Below are 19,829 nucleotides of genomic sequence, written 5' to 3' on the forward strand. Positions count from 1 at the left end.
CGAATTGCCTATTGTAAAGGTAAGATTCCATGAGTTTGTGGGTGTACTGTGGCAGTTTTTGCCGGATTTTGAACATCAGACCCTCCAGCCAAACTCTATCGAAAGCCTGGGCAACGTCGAGAAAGACAGCCGCACAGTATTCTTTTAGTTCGAATGCTGTTCGTATTTCGGATGTTATGCGATTGACTTGTTCAATTGTACCATGTTTCTCGCGGAAGCCGAACTGGTGTGAAGGGATTGTGTTCTCCGATGCCAGAAATGAGTTTAGTCGGATCTGCAGGACCTTTTCAAAAAGCTTCGAAAGACATGGCAGCAAACTAATTGGCCTATAGGATGATGGCTGGGTTTTGTCCTTTCCCACTTTAGGAATCATGATGATAGTGGACCTTTTCCATGTTCTTGGGAAGTAGCCAATTCTTATTATAGCGTTGAACAGTTTGCAGATGTATTGTATGGCAATGATAGGGAGTTCCAGGATCATTTTCGGTGTGATTAGGTCATGGCCAGGGGCTTTTTTTTGGCTCTATGTGGTTTTTAATAACTGCAGTGATCTCGTCCGATTGGAGTTCCGAGTACTCACTATCCGTTAGTGTGCTCGAAGGGGGAAGTACAGATGAGTTTGATGTTGGATTTGGCTGGAAAACCATTTTAAGATGTGTGGCAAATACGGATGCCCTCTCTTCGTCACTGCGGGCCCATCCACCGGTTGGACTCCTTATCGGTGAAATTGTCTCTGCAGGAGCGCTTAAAGTTGGGTGGGCTTTCCACAGAGGATGTTTAGTGCTGGTTGGGCTGAGCTTTTCTATGTATTTTCTTTGAGCCCAGCTTTCCTCTTGTCTTAACGCCTTGGAGAGGTTGCGATTAGCATGCCTTAGGCTCACCTGCTGGTGAGCGAGTAATCTGCCATTCTCTTCTTAGACGTCGTTTTTCCGTTACTAATTGTTCTATCCGCCGGTTCGTAGGCCTGTCAACAGGTTTAGTGTAAGAAGAGGCAGGTGGAGTAGATACTTTTGCTGCAGCTGCCATCATAGACTCAAGTGCAGAGACGCACATATCAATGTCCTCTGCAGCATCCAGTTTCGGCGAACAGTCAATGTGGGCACTCATGTACATTTTAAATTTAAGCCAATTTGTTTTGTTGTTTGTAAGCCTATATGGGCGATCAAGTACTTGAGGTCTTGTTAATAGTGTGAATAGTACTGGAGAGTGATCGGATTTTAAATCTAGCAGTGTATCCGCAGTGATCCGATTACGTGGAATCCTCTTGGTTACTGCGAAATCAATCAAGTCAGGCACTTTCTGTGGATCTGTGGGCCAATAAGTAGGCCTACCCGGTGAGACGCAATCCATCTTATTGAGAGGGTTGACTATTGTGTTGTACAACTGCTTGCCTTTAGGATTTACCAGGCGAGATCCCCAGTGCGTATGTTTGGCGTTATAGTCCCCTGCTGCAATGAAGCGATCTCCGAGTGTGTTAAAGAAATCGGTAAATTCCTTTTCAGAGATTGAGAAGCGTGGTGGGCAGTACAGGGCAACCAATGTAGTGTTGCCGCAGCTGGTTTGAACGGTTATAGCAGTTGCTTGTAGGTGCTGTGTTTCAAATCTGTTGAGGAACGAGTGTTTTATATGGTTTTTGATTAGGATACCAGTCCCGCCATGAGCTTTTCCGTCTGGATGGTTTGTTGCATAGAAGGTATATTTTGGTATTTGAAAATTATTTTTTGATGTTAAATGTGTTTCCGAAATCAGCAAAACGTCGATTTCACTTGAGTCTAGGAATAGTTGCAGTTCATTTTTGTGCTTGGAGATGCCGTTAGCATTCCAAAGACATAGACGTAGGGAAGCCATTATTTATTCTCGATAAGCTTCTGGATAAGCAGGTTTTGATTCCGCATCAGTTCTTGCATACAGTTTTGCATGAACGTCATAAAAGTGGTCATGTTTTGATTGAGTGAGATCAATAGGGCTTCTAAGCCACTTGGAGTTTGCTGGCCAAGCTCTGGTGCGCTAGGTTGCGGATTCTGTAGATGGTGAAGTGACGGGGTCTCTTTTGCGGGCTCCGTCTGTCCAGTTCGGAGCACACTAGCGAAGGATACACTAGGACTGTATGTAGCAGGCATGTTAGATGATCTAACAGCCTTGGCGAAGAATACCTCGGGTGTAGTTTTAGAGGCGTTGACGGTGATTTTTGGTCCAGCTGGGGGTTTGCGCCCGTTTAGGTGAGATTTAAGATCCTTGAAGACAGGACATCCTCTGTAGTTGGCCGTGTGGTTCCCTCCACAGTTACTGCATAATCTTAAAGCGACATTGTTTCTGTCCTTGGTGCAAATGCCATCTTTATGATGTTCGCCACAGCCAACACACACTGACCTGAGATTGCAGTTGTTAGAGGTGTGGTTGTATTCCTGGCAGTTTTTACACTGCGGTGGTTGGTGTCTCTTATGGGGCTCCTCTACGGTGATTCTTCTTTGCAATAGGAGCTGTAGGTTGTAGATTGGGTGCACTTCATTTGGCTTCGACCGCTTTGCATCTGGTTGGAGCTCGATTTTAAAGAGCGGCTGTGCGACTTTGTTCCTGTTGATGATGTTGACAACGGATTTGACCGCAAACCCTTTTTCGACCAACGCGTCTGCTATTTTTTGAGTAGGGACCGATGGCTCAGTCCCCTTCAACACAACCTGGAGCCCTTTACTGCTTTTTAGTTGGTAGGATAGAAGTTGATGTTAGCATTACGGAGGTACTTTTCAATGATGCGGAAATTGTCCTCAGTTTGGGTTTGACATTTAATTTCTTTAATGTTACCCCTATTGAGAGGGGTTACAACAAAGTTATTTGCCCCTACTGTTTCTACTAGCTTCGAAATCAGGCGCTGCAGTTGGCTCCACGGATGTATAAGGGGGTGGTCTAGCCGATTTAACTTTATCTACAGCGCCGGCTTGATCATCTTGCTGATCGGCAAGAATTTTAAAACGATTCCCGCTAAGGGGTGCTACTCGTTCATTTGGTTTGGTTATTTTCGGCGTGTTGCCACTTTTTTTCTTTTGCGGGCTTAGCTTCCGCTTAGTTATTTTAATATATCTATCCATTCCAGTTTGGACAGAAGTCGTTGGGTTTACTATTGTGGCTGACTCAGGGCGACTTGTCGTTGACGGCTTGAGGCAGGTCAATACTTCGGCAGACGCTGCAGTAGTTGCTGTCAACGAGCTGACGGTGCTGGTCGGTGCAATCGGTGCCCCAGTTATCGTTATTGATGGAGAAGCACACTGCTCTCTCCACGGTAAGTTGCTTTTGATTGCTGAGTGGCTGGCACTTTCGGTGTTATTGCTTACGTTAGCATTCAGTGGAGTCGGCGACACCACCGAAAAGTACGCGTTGTTGCGTTGGACCGAGAGTCGACGCTCACGTTGTTGTTGTACAATTAGTTCTTGTAGCTGTTGCTGTTGGGGATCGAGAGAGCTTGGGCCCGAATTGGTGGACATGGCTTTTGTAAAAATTACGCACTTTGTTGTTGCAACTTAGTATTTATTGCTATTAGAGCAATCTAATAGCAATATGATTGTAAATAGGCGTCTCTGGGGCGACTGAGAGCCCTACACAAATTTTTGCAAACGCGGTCTTTTTTTTACACTCAATTTTTGCGGAGTGCATTAAAAAACACGTCTGTACACGGCGGCAGTTAAATTGCTGATTATAATTGAATGCAAATAAATAACTCTCACTCGAGAAAATGAGTGGAACATATGAGAACAGAGAGTGAAAGGAAAACAAAGTATTTTGCCAACAAAATTAAATTCGAGATCGACCCCCTGCCGTGCGAAAACAATACATTTTTTTATTTTGTAATAATTTAATTTTTTTTTTCTCAAAATAAAAAACTTTAGCAACTGATTTAGAAATAATTGACTTCAAGAACAGCTTTACTTTACTTTACTAGAAAAGTTAAAAAAGCCATGTAAGATACAGCTGTTATATGAAAAGCACAAAATTTTAATTACTTTTTACATTTGCAGACATCTCAAATGGCTGGAGACAACTCTCTCTTCTGAAGAGCCACAACCCGGATAAACCAAAAGTTGAGCTTTAGAACCTATCTAAAGGTTTTGAACATTTTACTCGGTAAGTACATTTATTATTGATAGCAAAAGCGTTTGTTTAAATATTGTTCGTGGAGGGGCGGAAGGATCCAAATAAGCCACAAGTGGTTGGCGGGTACTAGTGCGTGAGTAATGCATTTAAAACGCTCGAGAACTTTGTTTAAATTAATGATGGTTTATTTGCTTTAAATTACAAGATGTTCCGACACACACGAGAAATGATTCGGGTTGGAAAAAAGTACAATCGAGAAAAAGAAACGCAAAGAAAGAACGGGTGTTCGGGTTGGATGCTCGTACTGGATTGAATATGGCGATTTACAGGAGAACCCTTTGTCACCCTTCTCAGTATGACCGAATTCGGTTTTGGGAAAAAACCCTACCCCTCACTCTCTGCTGTTCACCCGGTGGCGTGAACATACCGCCCCCCTTGCAACATGTTGCAATTGCCTCGCTGGACATGTCTAAGGATGGCGGATGGCAGCGTTTTGGAGCGCCAAGACACGGGTGGAGATGGAGGGGAAACTTTGGATGCAGATGGAGTAGGCTGCACGATGGCTGATGACCTCTGGATAGAAGCCCGAATGAAAGGCGGGTGCCTTTCGGGTCTTTGCTCTTTGGGTTGGATGTACGCGACAGAGCTGTCGATGTGCAAGAGCTTGTGGTGTTGCTAGCCAATGCTAGAATGCTCATGAGCCAAACAGTTCGGGCAGTATCCGTTGCTCAAGACTACACGTAGCCTGTCGTCAGCTCGTAGTCCTCGAAACTGTCGGCACTGACGGAGTGCGTGTGCCCCTTAACAAACGCGGCACCTGAAGTAATTGGAACTGCGTTCTAAATCGGATGGTGCTGCTGTCCTTAGAGACATCTTCGGACTGCTGGAGGAGGTGGCCCGAGATCTTCTGGATTTTCCACTAACGGATCCACAGAGAACCAATCCGAACATCGTCTCGATCCCCACGAAAGAATCACCAACATTCTTAATGATTCGTTCCCCAAGAATAGTGGGAAGAAGCTCCGCTCCACAGAAGCTCTTTGGTGAAATTGGGGATCAGCGAGCGGAAGGTCAAGCGAATCCTGTTTCACCTGATTCGGGACGGCGCGGGACGGAAGTGCTTCAGCTATACTAGGCAGCACCACGGCGACTGCTTGGAACTGTCGCAGCGGTTCGTCAGGAGGAGAAATCTGTAAGAGGCAGACTTTGTCGCCGCTACCAGCATCGCATTGCCCAATGCCGCGAATGCTAGTTGATACTTTGCAGCTTGGAGGATTAATCAATTCAAACATGCTTTTGGGAAATAAAGGACGCTTCGGATCCCATATCAATCAAAGCGCGGATTTGAAACTGCTTGCCACAATGATGAATAGTTACCCTCGCAGTACCCAGAAGGCCAGTGTTGCGAGTGGAGGCGAGGTAACTTCCCACGTTTACATGAGGGCTGCTGGAAGAATCGGAGGACGCAGGATTCGAAACTATACAAGCATCAGGTGCTAAGCTCTCTTGCACTTGAGCGGAAAAGGCCTGAGCTTGTGCCGTAGGTTTTCGGCTTACGGATGGAAAGGTCTGACTGCTAGAGCTTGGTTGAAAGACATCTGTGGCCTCTAGTACACGGTGGTGATCAGTTAGGAATCGATTCAGGTCGTCCCAGGATGAGACGGCGGTCTTATTTGGAACGGACTGTTCCCACAACAGAAGGGTGCCCAAATCATTTTGCTCGTACAGATTGCTATGAGAAGGATATCCCAATTGTCTGTACGAGCCCCGGAAAGCTCAAGACCGGTTAAGCAACCTCGAATTGACGTCTGCAGTTCTCTCAACGCTTTGCCAGACTCTTGGGTTCCAGCTGGGATCTGTAGAAGCTGCTTGGCTTGGCTCATAGTCAATAATCGATTATTTTCGTATCGCGCAGTGAGGTTATCCCACGCGGACTGGAACACTTCATTGGTCAAGGGTGACCTAGAAACAATGGCTCTGATTTCACCGCGAGTTTTGCAACTTAAATGGTAAAGTTTCTCCACTTGTGTTAGGCTTGGATTATGAATAAAAATCGCGGTAAACAAATCTCGGAATGTAGGCCAAGCCAGGCTGTGTCCGTTGAAGATTTCGCCTCGCACATATACCATTTAACAATATTCATGTTTAGCTTTAATTGTAGCTATGTGCTTCGGACTATCTTCGTTCTTTTGAGCCGTCAAGGCTTTATAGCATCGTGAAAACTCGCCTCGACCTTTGTCCAAAGTGACTTAAGCTGGTCTACATGTATTTTAATGGAGACGAGTGGCACATCGTCAGCTAAAGCCTGGGCCTCGCGTGTCGGAAAGAGACATCGTAGAGTGTTCTCTGAGCTATTACGAATCGAATGGAAACAAATAACTTCGTGGAATTAGAGCTCTCAAGCGAGGCGATCGAAACGAAGCTGTAAGTGGACTGTATAATTTAAGTATAGAGGAGGAGTGAGAAGAAGAAATGTCTCCTCTTTTTAATGAACACAATGAATAAGCATAGATAGCATAAATGAAATTAGAAGGATTTATAAGTTTCCTCGCAGTTGTGTGAATAATTATAAGGATATATAATCACTTGGATATTAAAATTTATACAATGTGGAAAAATGTTGAAATTTATAAGACTATTTAAAAATATGGAAAAATTGAGATCAGTAGGATTGGGAGTGCCGATAACTTTTCAATGAAGAAAAAATAATTCCATATAAATAAAATTGTACTTATTTTTCTTTAGAAAATATTTTGCGAATTAAATTCAATCGATTGAAATATTTTTGCGTCACGGCTTGGCTTAAGTGTCAGCACTGATGAGACTTGAGTGTCAGCACTGATCGGGAGTCAGCTGTTGTGCCGTTGTTTATGTTTTGTGAATTTAATTAATTGGAAATTGTTTAACGAAGATCACGATTTCCTACATATGTGTGTATGGATGTACAAATTATTTGACATAAATAATTTATGCCGATGGACTAATGATCAGCCCGTGCAGTGTGCTTTACACTTTAAGTAAAGGTAAGTGGTACTTTATAAATTCTAGATTTTTAAACACCTCTACTTGCAGGTTAGAAAACAGCTGTTTTTACATGTGTTTTTTTTTTTTTTTATTCATTTATTAAGAAATAGAAATAGAAATAGAAATAGAAATACATATGTACAAGAAGAAAAAAGAAAATTTGGAAAAAAGGTTTGCGAGGGGAAGTAGCTCGTGTGGTACTGCCAACGAGGGTATTGCTTCACACAAGCGTCCTTCCACCCGCTTCCTGTTCTCAGGTTCGACTCAGCTGCTCCACTCTGCGGAGCTCGGTCATGGCGATGGCCGCGAACTTGTTGAATGCCTCCCAGTTTTCCATGCGACGAATAATCATTGGGACCAAGTTGGATACTGTAATTTGCTCCCCGAGTTCCGCCTCGAGGTGTTCTCGCTCGATGTAGAAGCGTCCGCATCTAAAGAGGACGTGTTCAGCCGTCTCGTCTTCTCCGTTGGCGCACCATGCGCACTCTGGGCTTGTTGCGTGTCTGAACCAATGTAGGTAGCTACGGAAGCAGCCGTGGCCGCTCAGAAGTTGCGTCGAGAAGAAATTTACTTCTCCATGGGCCCTGGCCAACCAGTCTTTTAGACTTGGGATTAGCCGATAGGTCCATCTGCCTTTTTGCGACATATCCCACAGAGATTGCCACCTTGCAATGCTTATTTCGCGCGCTTGTACCCGTAGCAATTCTTTATCGCTTGGCCTTAAGTTTGGCTCTTTTAGTGCCCAAAAGAGTCTCTTTGATTCATTGGCCAGGATTCCGACTGGGATCGCGCTTGCTAGTACCTTGGCTGCGATACCTGAGATCGTACGGAAACCACAGCAGACCCTTAGTGCGCTGATTCTATATATTGAGTCCAATTCTCTGGCGTATGCTTTTGTGGGCATTGCTTCTGCCCAAACGGGTGCGCCGTAAAGCATGGTTGCCTTGATTACCCCATGCCACAGCGTTTTACGACTCTGGCTTGGTCCTCTCGTGTTGGGCATTAATCGTGATAAGGCAGAGCAAGTTATTCTAGCCTTTTTGGCCGTTGCTGTGAGGTGATCTTTGAAATTTAGCCTTGTATCAATAAGTACCCCAAGGTACTTTATTGCCTTTTTGTGATTACTTGCGTGCCGCCGACCTGTATGCTTGCTGTCTCCACTTTTTTTCTACTGCTTATAAGAACAGCTTCTGTTTTATTTTCGGCCAGGAGAAGGCCCGTTGTAGCCAGCCATTGTTGCACTCGAGCAATCCCGTTTGAGCATATTGTCTCTGCTTCACTCAAGTTCTTTGCCACACATATTATGGCTACGTCATCAGCAAACCCTATAATTTCTACCCCAGCAGGTAATTCCAAGTTTAGAACGCCGTTGTACATGGCATTCCAAAGCAGGGGTCCCAGAACCGAGCCCTGTGGGACGCCTCCAGTAATGTTATATGTTTTTTCTCCTTCGAGTGTGTCTGCGTAGAGGCTTCTATTGGAGAAGTAGCTACTTATCACCTTCCATAGATATTGTGGTATGCCGAAATTTCGCAGGGCATCTAGTATGCAAGGCCACCTTGTCGAATTAAATGCATTTTTAATATCCAAAGTGGCTATGATGCAATATTTCTTTGCGCCTCCTTTCCATCGGTCACCGGCTATTGCATTACGTGCTATGCTCACCACTTTTTGGATTGCGTCGATAGTAGATCGCCCCTTTCGGAACCCAAATTGGTTGTCTGACAGTGCGCTGGTAGAATGTAGTGCCTTATTTAGTCTATCCGCTAGGATTCTTTCGAGCACTTTGCCTGTCGTGTCGAGAAGGCATATAGGTCTGTATGCCAGGGATTCGCCGGCTTGCTTTCTTGGCTTTGGTAGCAGCACAAGCTTTTGCCTCTTGTAGAGATCTGGGAAGACTCCGTCGCTGATGCTTTTGTTGAATACAGCCGCGAATATTTCCGGGTGTTGGAACGCCGCAAGTTTTACAGCTTCGTTGGGAATGCAATCGAGGCCTGGGGACGACCTGACTCTGATTCGCGCAACGGCTGCCAGTATCTCCTGTACACCTATTGGAGGTATAGCTTCCACATCCATTGGTGCAGCGGGACTATTGTTGTGTGGCTGGGGGGGAAAAGTTCTCCTACTATTTGGTTCATGTCAGCGACAGAGTGGGGCTCTGTTCTTTGGTGAGTTTTTACATGTGTGTATGTATATGTGTGTGTATATACCTACATATGTATGTATTGCTATGCAATTGGAATTTGGACAATCAGAATTTCGAAGAATGTAAAAAAAAATGCACTTCATAAACACAAAAATGATCGGAAAATAACATGTAACGCTTGGAACAGGTCAGGTATGTACATACAAGTATACAAAAGTGTGTAGGTCGCTATGGAAAAGCGGCAAACCTCACACTTTTATAAGTTTGTAATGGAATATAATGTGAATGAGATTTTTAATAAGAAATGTTGTACTTATCAGGAATTCCACTGATGCAAGCTGGAATAGCGGAAGGATATCCGGCTCGAAGGACCTAAGTATGTTCGTGGAGGGGCGGAAGGATCCAAATAAACCACAAGTGATTGGCGGGTGCCAATTTCTTCAGGGGTCTAGTGCGTGAGTAGTGCAATTAAAACGCGCGAGAACTTCGTTTAAATTAATGATGATTTATTTGCTTTAAATTACAAGATGTCCCGACACACACGAGAAATGATTCGGGTTGGAAAAAAGTACAATCGAGAAAAAGAAACGCAAAAAAAGAACGGGTGTTCGGGTTGGATGCTCGTACTGGATTGAATATGGCGATTTACAGGAGAACCCTTCGTCACCCTTCTCAGTATGACCGAATTCGGTTTTGGGAAAAAACCCTACCCCTCACTCTCTGCTGTTCACCCGGTGGCGTGAACATACCGCCCCCCTTGCAACAAGTTGCAATTGCCTCGCTGGACATGTCTAAGGATGAAGGATGGCAGCGTTCTGGAGCGCTACCCTACCCCTCACTCTCTGCTGTTCACCCGGTGGCGTGAACAAATATTATAATTCATTTCTTTTCTAATAATATTTATTATATTTATTTATTATTGATAGCAAAAACGTTAGTTTTAATGTTATAATTCATTTATATTCTAATAATATCTGCACTTTTTTATTCCAGAAGCAGCTCAAAACACTTCCCCGGGGCAGCCAGAATGGGACATAATGGACAACAAGCCAAAAGCAGAAAACTGAAGCAGCAGATTAAAAAAAAATAAATAAAAAAAAAATTAATTTAATTATTTGATAGTTTTTAAAGTAATTTAGATTGTCCCTCTAGTCCATGGGACAATCTTGGGAAATTGTCGCTCTAGTCCTTAAGACAATCTTGGGAAATTGTCCCTCTGGTTAAAGGGATTAAACTATGGAAATTCTTCTTCTAGTCCCTAGGACAAACTAGCGATAACTGTCGCTGGGTTGTCATTCCGGTCTTGAAAGCTAGTACATGCAATGTTAAGTGTCGCCGCAATTTTAATGGGAGTGTCGCCAGTTTGTCCCCGGGGACAAGCGACATGTCCTAAATATGCTTAAATATGTATATGTTTTTAAATTTCTTGTGGAAATATGCAGAGGTGTGAATAGATTGAATAAATATAAATGTAATAAAAAAAAAAAATAATGAATAATATTTTTGTACAAATTTTTTGCTATATATCTGCCGGATATGTCAACTTAATGGGGTGTCACGGGACAAAAGAAACATATATGTATGTGAGGGTGGCTCACTGTTTTTTTTAATTTTTTTTTTTTTTTTTGAAATATTTATTTCTTTTTTTTCTCTCTCTTTACAAAGGTTTTCCTTTCGCTAAGAAAATTGAATTTTGTCTTGATGTTGATATAAGTCATTTTATAATTAATTTAATTACTTTCTATATAGATTACAAATAGTTATCTTTTGTCTTTGTATTTTTTGCACAAACTATGTATAATTTAATTGTTTAAGACATCAAAATTTGTTGAATTTATAAATTATTTATAGATGAGAAGGGGATCTTAGGGGTAGAAGGATTATAATATATATATATATGCATTTTGTAAAATTATTTGTTTCAATTTCGAGAGACAACGCCGATATGTTCAGCCAGCAAAATAAGCTCGTTGTGTCTCAGGGGGTCCGTGTCGTCCGCCATTCGTAGCATAAAATCAAAAAGGATACAGAGCAAGAGAAGATGACTCCGATTGGCGACTTTTACCCAAAGTTGCTGGAGTCTAATTATTTTTTGCAAAATATATATATATATTTATATTTAGGTAGTGCCTTGTACTCTTGTTTTTGCAGACAAGGCATACAAAATAAAACAAAATGAATACAAAGATTTGGCAAGTTAGAAAGGAAAAGTGAACACGCGACAGAAAAATTATAACACGATAACGAACGAACATAAGATAAACAAAATGAATAAACTAAACTTAAAAGGAGTGACAGACATTGTTGCGTTGACAGTGCGGAGCTATCTACTTTTTTTGAGCTACTATAGAGTCCATCAGAGGACCACTCAATTCGGGTCTCTGGGCTATTTTCTGAAATTTGTTCTCTTGATATTTCTGATAAATGGAACGGAGTTTGGCCTGCGGAGCAGAACGTGCCAATTTGGCAATCAGTCGAGCAATTGGCCGCAAATATGCGGCCGTGTAGCGTGAATAATGGACCAATGTGGGGGTCCAGTGTTTGTCATTTAGCCCCACTCTGGAATGATAATTGCCATTCAACAAGTTGAGCGACAAGAACAAAGATCCAGCGGCAATCTCAGAGGGCTTATAGCTAGCCAATTCGTAATCGACCATGGACAATTCCACGAAATATTTCGACATGGCATGATGTTCATCTTCTGCCCCAGCGGCCTTCGAGTAACGTCTCAGGAAATGTATGGGCAAAGGACGCGATAAATTGCAATCGATTGCCTTTAGGATTTGCAGCTCCATTACGCGAATTTGTCTGGCAGTATAGGTATCATCGGTGATATACACAAAATCAGCAATGGTCGGTGGGAATAGCTCCTCGTATTTGGTGGCTATAAAGAGGGCGGTCACGCCCACCAATTGCAATTAGCTGCGCTTGGTATTCTTAACCACTTGCAAATAGCGGTCAATAATGGCCACAGCCAGTTGGAAAGTCTCTGCGGCCATGTGGAATTGCAAATGCACCTCATTTATCCAATCAATCAGTACTGAACGCATTCTCTGCGATACCTCCAGCTGGCCATCCAAATGGTCTGGATGTATTGGTTGCTCATCCTCCAACTGATACAGATAATCATAGATATCATTGACGTATTCAGAGACCAGTACCAAGTTCTCTTTGTCATTAGCATCAATGTCCTCAACGTTGGCCAAACGCTTGCTGGACAAGGATAGAGCGGTGGAGCTGCTGCTGCTGCTGACTGTGGCCTGAGCTGAGGATAGCTGCGTCTTTGGCAAACGGTTAAGTGTCAATGCTGAGGCAGCAGCGGAAGTTGTTTCCTTCTTAGCCACCTCTTTTTTAACAACCTCCTTTTTAGCCAATGCTGCTGTAGTCGACTCCTTCTTAATAGCTGCCACACCCATTTGTGTGTAATTTGTATCATTAATTTTTCTTATTCATGGAACCACTTTTCACTTAGTGCACACACTTTCCAGACTGTATTTGCAATTTTATGAACATACATACATATGTGTCTGGACTTAGCACTGGATATATTTTCTTGTAACTTATATTATTGTCACATTTACACACTCTGATTGCATATAAGAAATCAGTCTAATTTTTTTTGGATTTATTTAAATACAGACATATGTGTAATGTATGTGACATATGTATAAAATTTTAGAAATTGCAAGAAAAAATCTTAGAGTAGGCGCCTTATATACTGGATATGTATGTGTAATAATTTTTCCGACCGAAATGATGAGCACGCACAATGTCAGTTTCACTTGAGTATAGAACTAAACTAGCTTAATTCTAAGAGCAAATACTAAGCCCACTTGGACAGTAGTGTAGGAAGCTCGCTTCCCTCAGCCCTTTACACTTGTGATGCCTGTTGGGCATAAACACCATCCAATCCTTGATACAGAAACAATAACAATAAATCGCTCTGCCCCTGAAATCTATAGAAGAAAGCATTGGAAGGTGTCGCCAAGAGACTGGTCACTTACCTGGATTGCGAACGGCTACCCAGTCCCTCGTTCGACTTTTTAGACTTTGTTACTTTGACAACAATAATTAATCATTAATATAAGCTCACACTTAAAGCAATTTAATAAAGTTTAGGCACGTTTTTCAAAATCCTTTTATATGCAAAGTATGTACTAAGTTAGCCAATTTTGAAGGTCATAAGCTTAGGATCGACAAAGACCTGCCAAGGATTCGTAAAGCGTACAGTGGTACACAGATGGCAACAATGATGGTGAACACGAACCTGGCGAACAAGCTGCTAAAAACAGGCAAATGGTGGCACAGAATATGCTTCAATGGAATGTAGCGAAATACCAGTATACTTTGCATAAGGTACAGGCGGTGCAAGGCGGCGCATAACACGTCCGTTTTTTGTGAAGGCAGGCAACGACAGAAAGGTACTAAGTTTTTACAGCTTAACCTAAACCACTACAGATCAGTACAGGAACATCTAAAGCACACTGTACTCCTGTACAGTAGGAGTGGCTTTCTCAATTCTTAGCAAAGCATTTTTCCACATTCAGGACCACAGCTGGACGCAAATCCACCGTTATTACGCAGCAATTCGGAGCAATCCCAGCACACACATAGAAAATGAGCGAAGCGCGAACGGATACGTAAGGCCGAGATACAATGGAATGTCTAGAATATATATGTCTATGCCTAGCTACCATATGGGCGACATTCTTCGCAAAGCTTGTAAAGCAGACATGATACGGAAAGGCCGTGGAAACCACAAATATAAGCTAGTACATTGGTGAAATATCAGGATTGCGGATTGCAGAAGGCAATGTCACCAGGGCAGACGACGAAAGCAACGTGCCCGCAGAATGTCCACGTTTCCGTAAAGCAAAGCAGGCTGTTGAAAGAAAATATGCGTAGATGAAGATGCATAGGTACATGGGACAGTTTACAAACTGGATTCATAATCCATGACTTGATGGATATCTTACTTAGCTCGCAAAACAATTGGCTCGCAGTTAGCCACCTAGCTGCGGTGATCATACAGTCCCTGCGTCGCGCTGAACGTCAGCGCAACCAGAATTCAAACTCTAGATGAGTATCTAGATAAGGCTTTCATGCCATCTCCCCCTCGTGAAGTTATAACTTCAGCGTTGGTTCCGCGAGAGGGATACGGAAGTAGGGTAGGTTTTAGTGCGGTGAGGTGACCCCTAACCAAGGTCGATACCAAGTCCCACACTTTTCGGCTTTCAATGCTTTCCCCCTATACGAAAAAAAAAAAGGCTAGAGGAGGAACTGGAACAACGTCTTGGATTGTCGGACTTGCAATTCGGATTCAGGAGAAAGCGCAGCACTATCAACGCCATCAGTTCGGTGGTGGAGATAGCCGCTAAAGCCATTGACAAACAACGCTGGAAAGACGATAACAAAAAAAAAAAATGCCTTATATCAACGGATATGGGAGATGGACAACGGAAACACACCATACTCGCATAATGGGCTTAGCGGAAGAAAACGCCAAAGCAGCTGAATTCAGGATTTTAGAATGAACCGTGCTTATAAGGCATTGAGAGGGCATTTATGTCTATAAACTTGACTAAGTACTTTATGGATTGTAGTATACTTTTGGGGATACCGTTAGGCGAGATACCTTTAGGGATAGATAATAAATAGTTAGAACTTACATATAATGTTCAGCTTTAGGGACCGATAAGGACACTAGCCATAAGACACCATGTATTCGTCTCCCTATAAATACCGGGCTTGCGGCCCCAATAAATCACTGGAAGTCTAACCTTGCTTTTCGCTTTATATTTGGCGATCCTGTCTTCTCTTGGCAAAATTAAATAGGAAAAAATTAAAAAAAATCCGTTTCCACAAAATAAGGCAACTTTGAAGGATACCGATGCCAAGGATCTTCCTCCTAGTAAAGTGTCAAGGTGGCCATCTCGTACGATTGAGAAAGCAGCGAGCGGCCCCGCTGTCCCAAGTGAACAGCGACCAACCACCACCATTAGAATCTGGAAACTGGAAAGGGCTCCAGTAAAAACAAAAAAAAACGCGAAGCAGCAACAGCAGCAGAACCAACAGCAGCAGCGTCAACAGCAGCAAATGCAGAAATAAAATTTTCAATAAAACAAATAAAAAAAGAGTGCTAATCTATAGGCTGTGTAGCAAGGGGCGATTTTGCGCTGCCACTATGAAAAATTTAACGAAAAAAATAAAATGTAAAAAAAATATCAAAGAAGCTAACATCGGCTATGCTGAAGTTTATATACCCTTGCAGTCCTTGGTAATAATAATTTTACATGTTCAAAATTTGTTTTCTGCAACTCAATTCATCAATATACAAAACAAAACAATTTTACTCTTTATTTTACAATTTGTTCTTCTTCTTCCCTCATTCCCAAAGCAAAGCAACGCACGCATACACTTTATGTAGCGTTGCGTCTGTGTGTGTATCATGTACTCTGTTGATGACGAAAGACGTAGCAAGCAGCGCTGCCGGCAGAGCTGGGAGCAGAGACGATTATTATATTGACTGTAACTTGTGTTATATTTATCCGATCACATTCAAATTTTGGGATCTGGGGTTTTATATCTAATATTATCACATATGTAAATTTCATAGCATACTCGATTTTTATGAAAATGTTTCTTCTAGAGCTATATGAAATAAGCCCATTAATAAGCACCTTGAAACTATCTTTGAGAGTTACAATAAAATAAGAAATAGCAAAATAGATACAAGCAATGAATCAAATAATATAACTTTCATTCGAATCTAGAAGCAACTTTTAAACCTCTAGAAGCAAAAGACACCGTAGAGCCAGGTGTACAAAATAACCCAGAAGACATTCAAGATACATATATAAAACCATAGATGGTGCAAACAAAGATTGAATTTCTTAATACAGCTTCTAAGCTGATTCAATAGTATAATGGTGTAGTAGAAAAACCTCAATAGTTTCATAAATTAATGAAATAAAGGCAGAACACAAATAAACAGCTGTTAAAGTCATAAAAACAAAACTAAATGAGGACGTTAGAACTCGAAAATATCACTAAATCATTAAAACACATGTTCATAACAGACAACGTAAACCCTGAAACAGCATAGAACTATGCAATTCAGACAGAAGTGTAAGGTCAGAACAATAAAAGAAGCTGGCAATTTCACTAAAATGAATGATGTTGTTGCTGAATTTGTAAATACATCTACAAATATGGAACAGGATCACAGCGTGTTTTACACTAAAAGAAACAACTACACAAATAATAATTACCCTACTAAAACACAACAAAATAATAATGTTAGACTTACAAACGTAGAAGAAAATTCGGAACACTCCGAAAGTACTCTGATGTAAAGAATAGAACAAATAAAATATACAGTTTAAATCGCAACCTTAATAGCTACATAACTTTGAACTTTGACGATGTAGGGACAATAAAATTACTATTTGACACAGGAGCTAATGTATCACTAATAAAACAGAAAATAGTAAGAAAATATAATACAGTGGACATACACACACGGACAAGACTTAGTGGAATAGGCAATGACGTCCTATTTACAATAGGTGAAACCAAACTCAAGATCAGCAACCTCTCAATGAAACACACCTTCCAAGTAATAAAAAATTATTTTCCCATCCCATGTGACGGAATTCTGGGGCTTTATATAAAAATTCAATTGCACACTCAATTATTCCACCAAAAAATTGATAATTGATAATTGCAATAGCCTCAAGCAATAATAACACCTTTATCCCTAATCAAGAATTGCACCCAAGGGTATTCGTTGCAAACACAATTGCTTCTAAGACTAACCCATGTGCCCAGACTTCCAAATTACTAACATGAACCTATTAAATGAAAACTTGTCCGATTATGAAATCCTAAAAATAGACAACCAGCATGATTCAAAACATAAAACCGCCATAATGAACAAACTAGCGCCCCATTTTCTCGACTTCGTGAAAGAGCCTCTACATAAATTATGCTCAGAATTTGATGAAGTATTCGCAATAGAATCTGAACAAACCTCCTCTAATAATTTCTACAAACAAAAGTTAAGACTTAAAGACACAACACCAGTATACACCAAAAACTACAGAATAGCACACAGCCAAAAAAACGAAATCAATAATTAAGTAGACAAATTGATCAATGATGATATTATTGAACCATCAATGTCTGAGTTCAATAGTCCAATCTTATTGGTTCCTAAAAAGTCGCTGCCTGGCAGCAATGAAAAACTGTGGAGATTGGTAGTTGATTATAGAAAAATTAACAAAAAAATTGTAGCGGATACATTCCCACTACCCAGAATGGACGATATACTCGACCAACTAGGACGCGTTAAATACTTCTCTTGTTTAGATTTAATGTCAGGATTTCATCAAGTAGAATTAGAAGAAAACTCTCGGGACATAACATCATTTTCCACAGATAAGGGCTCATTCAGATTCAAGCAATTACCATATGGATTAAAAAATGCACCAAACTCGTTTCAAAGAATGATGTCCCTTGCATTCACGGGTCTAACACCATCCCAAACATTCCTTTATATGAATGATCTAATTGGGTGCTCTGAAAGTCACATGATTAGAAACTTAAGGAATGAATTTGAAACCTGTGTAAAGTATAACTTAAAGTTGCACCCTGACAAATGCTCTTTCTTCAGACATACAGTTAATTACTATTGCAGATTCATTCCAAATTTTGCATATCAGGCACAATTTATCAATAAATTATCAAGGAAAAATGTAGAATTCAAATGGGAAACAAACTGTCAATCAGCTTTCTATAGCAATTTAACTGCCGCCGTGTACAGACGTGTTTTTTAATGCACTCCGCAAAAATTGAGTGTAAAAAAAAAGACCGCGTTTGCAAAAATTTTTGTAGGGCTCTCAGTCGCCCCAGAGACGCCTATTTACAATCATATTGCTATTAGATTGCTCTAATAGCAATAAATACTAAGTTGCAACAACAAAGTGCGTAATTTTTTACAAAAGCCATGTCCACCAATTCGGGCCCAAGCTCTCTCGATCCCCAACAGCAACAGCTACAAGAACTAATTGTACAACAACAACGTGAGCGTCGACTCTCGGTCCAACGCAACAACGCGTACTTTTCGGTGGTGTCGCCGACCCCACTGAATGCTAACGTAAGCAATAACACCGAGTGTGCCAGCCACTCAGCAATCAAAAGCAACTTACCGTGGAGAGAGCAGTGTGCTTCTCCATCAATAACGATAACTGGGTCACCGATTGCACCGACCAGCACCGTCAGCTCGTTGACAGCAACTACTGCAGCGTCTGCCGAAGTATTGACCTGCCTCAAGCCGTCAACGACAAGTCGCCCTGAGTCAGCCACAATAGTAAACCCAACGACTTCTGTCCAAACTGGAATGGATAGATATATTAAAATAACTAAGCGGAAGCTAAGCCCGCAAAAGAAAAAAAGTGGCAACACGCCGAAAATAACCAAACCAAATGAACGAGTAGCACCCCTTAGCGGGAATCGTTTTAAAATTCTTGCCGATCAGCAAGATGATCAAGCCGGCGCTGTAGATAAAGTTAAATCGGCTAGACCACCCCCCCTTATACATCCGTGGAGCCAACTGCAGCGCCCTGATTTCGAAGCTAGTAGAAACAGTAGGGGCAAATAACTTTGTTGTAACCCCTCTCAATAGGGGTAACATTAAAGAAATTAAATGTCAAACCCAAACTGAGGACAATTTCCGCATCATTGAAAAGTACCTCCGTAATGCTAACATCAACTTCTATACCTACCAACTAAAAAGCAGTAAAGGGCTCCAGGTTGTGTTGAAGGGGATTGAGCCATCGGTCCCTACTCAAGAAATAGCAGACGCGTTGGTCGAAAAAGGGTTTGCGGTCAAATCCGTTGTCAACATCATCAACAGGAACAAAGTCGCACAGCCGCTCTTTAAAATCGAGCTCCAACCAGATGCAAAGCGGTCGAAGCCAAATGAAGTGCACCCAATCTACAACCTACAGCTCCTATTGCACAGAAGAATCACCGTAGAGGAGCCCCATAAGAGACACCAACCACCGCAGTGTAAAAACTGCCAGGAATACAACCACACCTCTAACAACTGCAATCTCAGGTCAGTGTGTGTTGGCTGTGGCGAACATCATAAAGATGGCATTTGCACCAAGGACAGAAACAATGTCGCTTTAAGATTATGCAGTAACTGTGGAGGGAACCACACGGCCAACTACAGAGGATGTCCTGTCTTCAAGGATCTTAAATCTCACCTAAACGGGCGCAAACCCCCAGCTGGACCAAAAATCACCGTCAACGCCTCTAAAACTACACCCGAGGTATTCTTCGCCAAGGCTGTTAGATCATCTAACATGCCTGCTACATACAGTCCTAGTGTATCCTTCGCTAGTGTGCTCCGAACTGGACAGACGGAGCCCGCAAAAGAGACCCCGTCACTTCACCATCTACAGAATCCGCAACCTAGCGCACCAGAGCTTGGCCAGCAAACTCCAAGTGGCTTAGAAGCCCTATTGATCTCACTCAATCAAAACATGACCACTTTTATGACGTTCAT

At 41.9% G+C, this 19,829-nt stretch overlaps 2 protein-coding genes across 3 annotated transcripts in view; both read right to left on the reverse strand.

The window, feature by feature from the left end:
• The window catches only part of LOC137580198 (uncharacterized), a 393,130-nt gene that overhangs the window by 161,309 nt on the left and 211,992 nt on the right, over positions 1–19,829 (reverse strand). The gene's annotated exons all lie outside the window — the stretch shown is intronic.
• Positions 10,961–12,687, reverse strand: LOC137580204 (G2/mitotic-specific cyclin-B-like). The gene has a single exon (XM_068294128.1). The coding sequence runs from the start codon at positions 12,670–12,672 to the stop codon at positions 12,175–12,177; it is 498 nt and encodes a 165-aa protein (XP_068150229.1). The 5' UTR covers positions 12,673–12,687; the 3' UTR covers positions 10,961–12,174.

Source organism: Drosophila tropicalis, unplaced genomic scaffold (genome assembly GCF_018151085.1).
Source record: "Drosophila tropicalis isolate 14030-0801.00 unplaced genomic scaffold, ASM1815108v1 contig_830, whole genome shotgun sequence".
NCBI lineage: Eukaryota > Metazoa > Arthropoda > Insecta > Diptera > Drosophilidae > Drosophila > Drosophila tropicalis.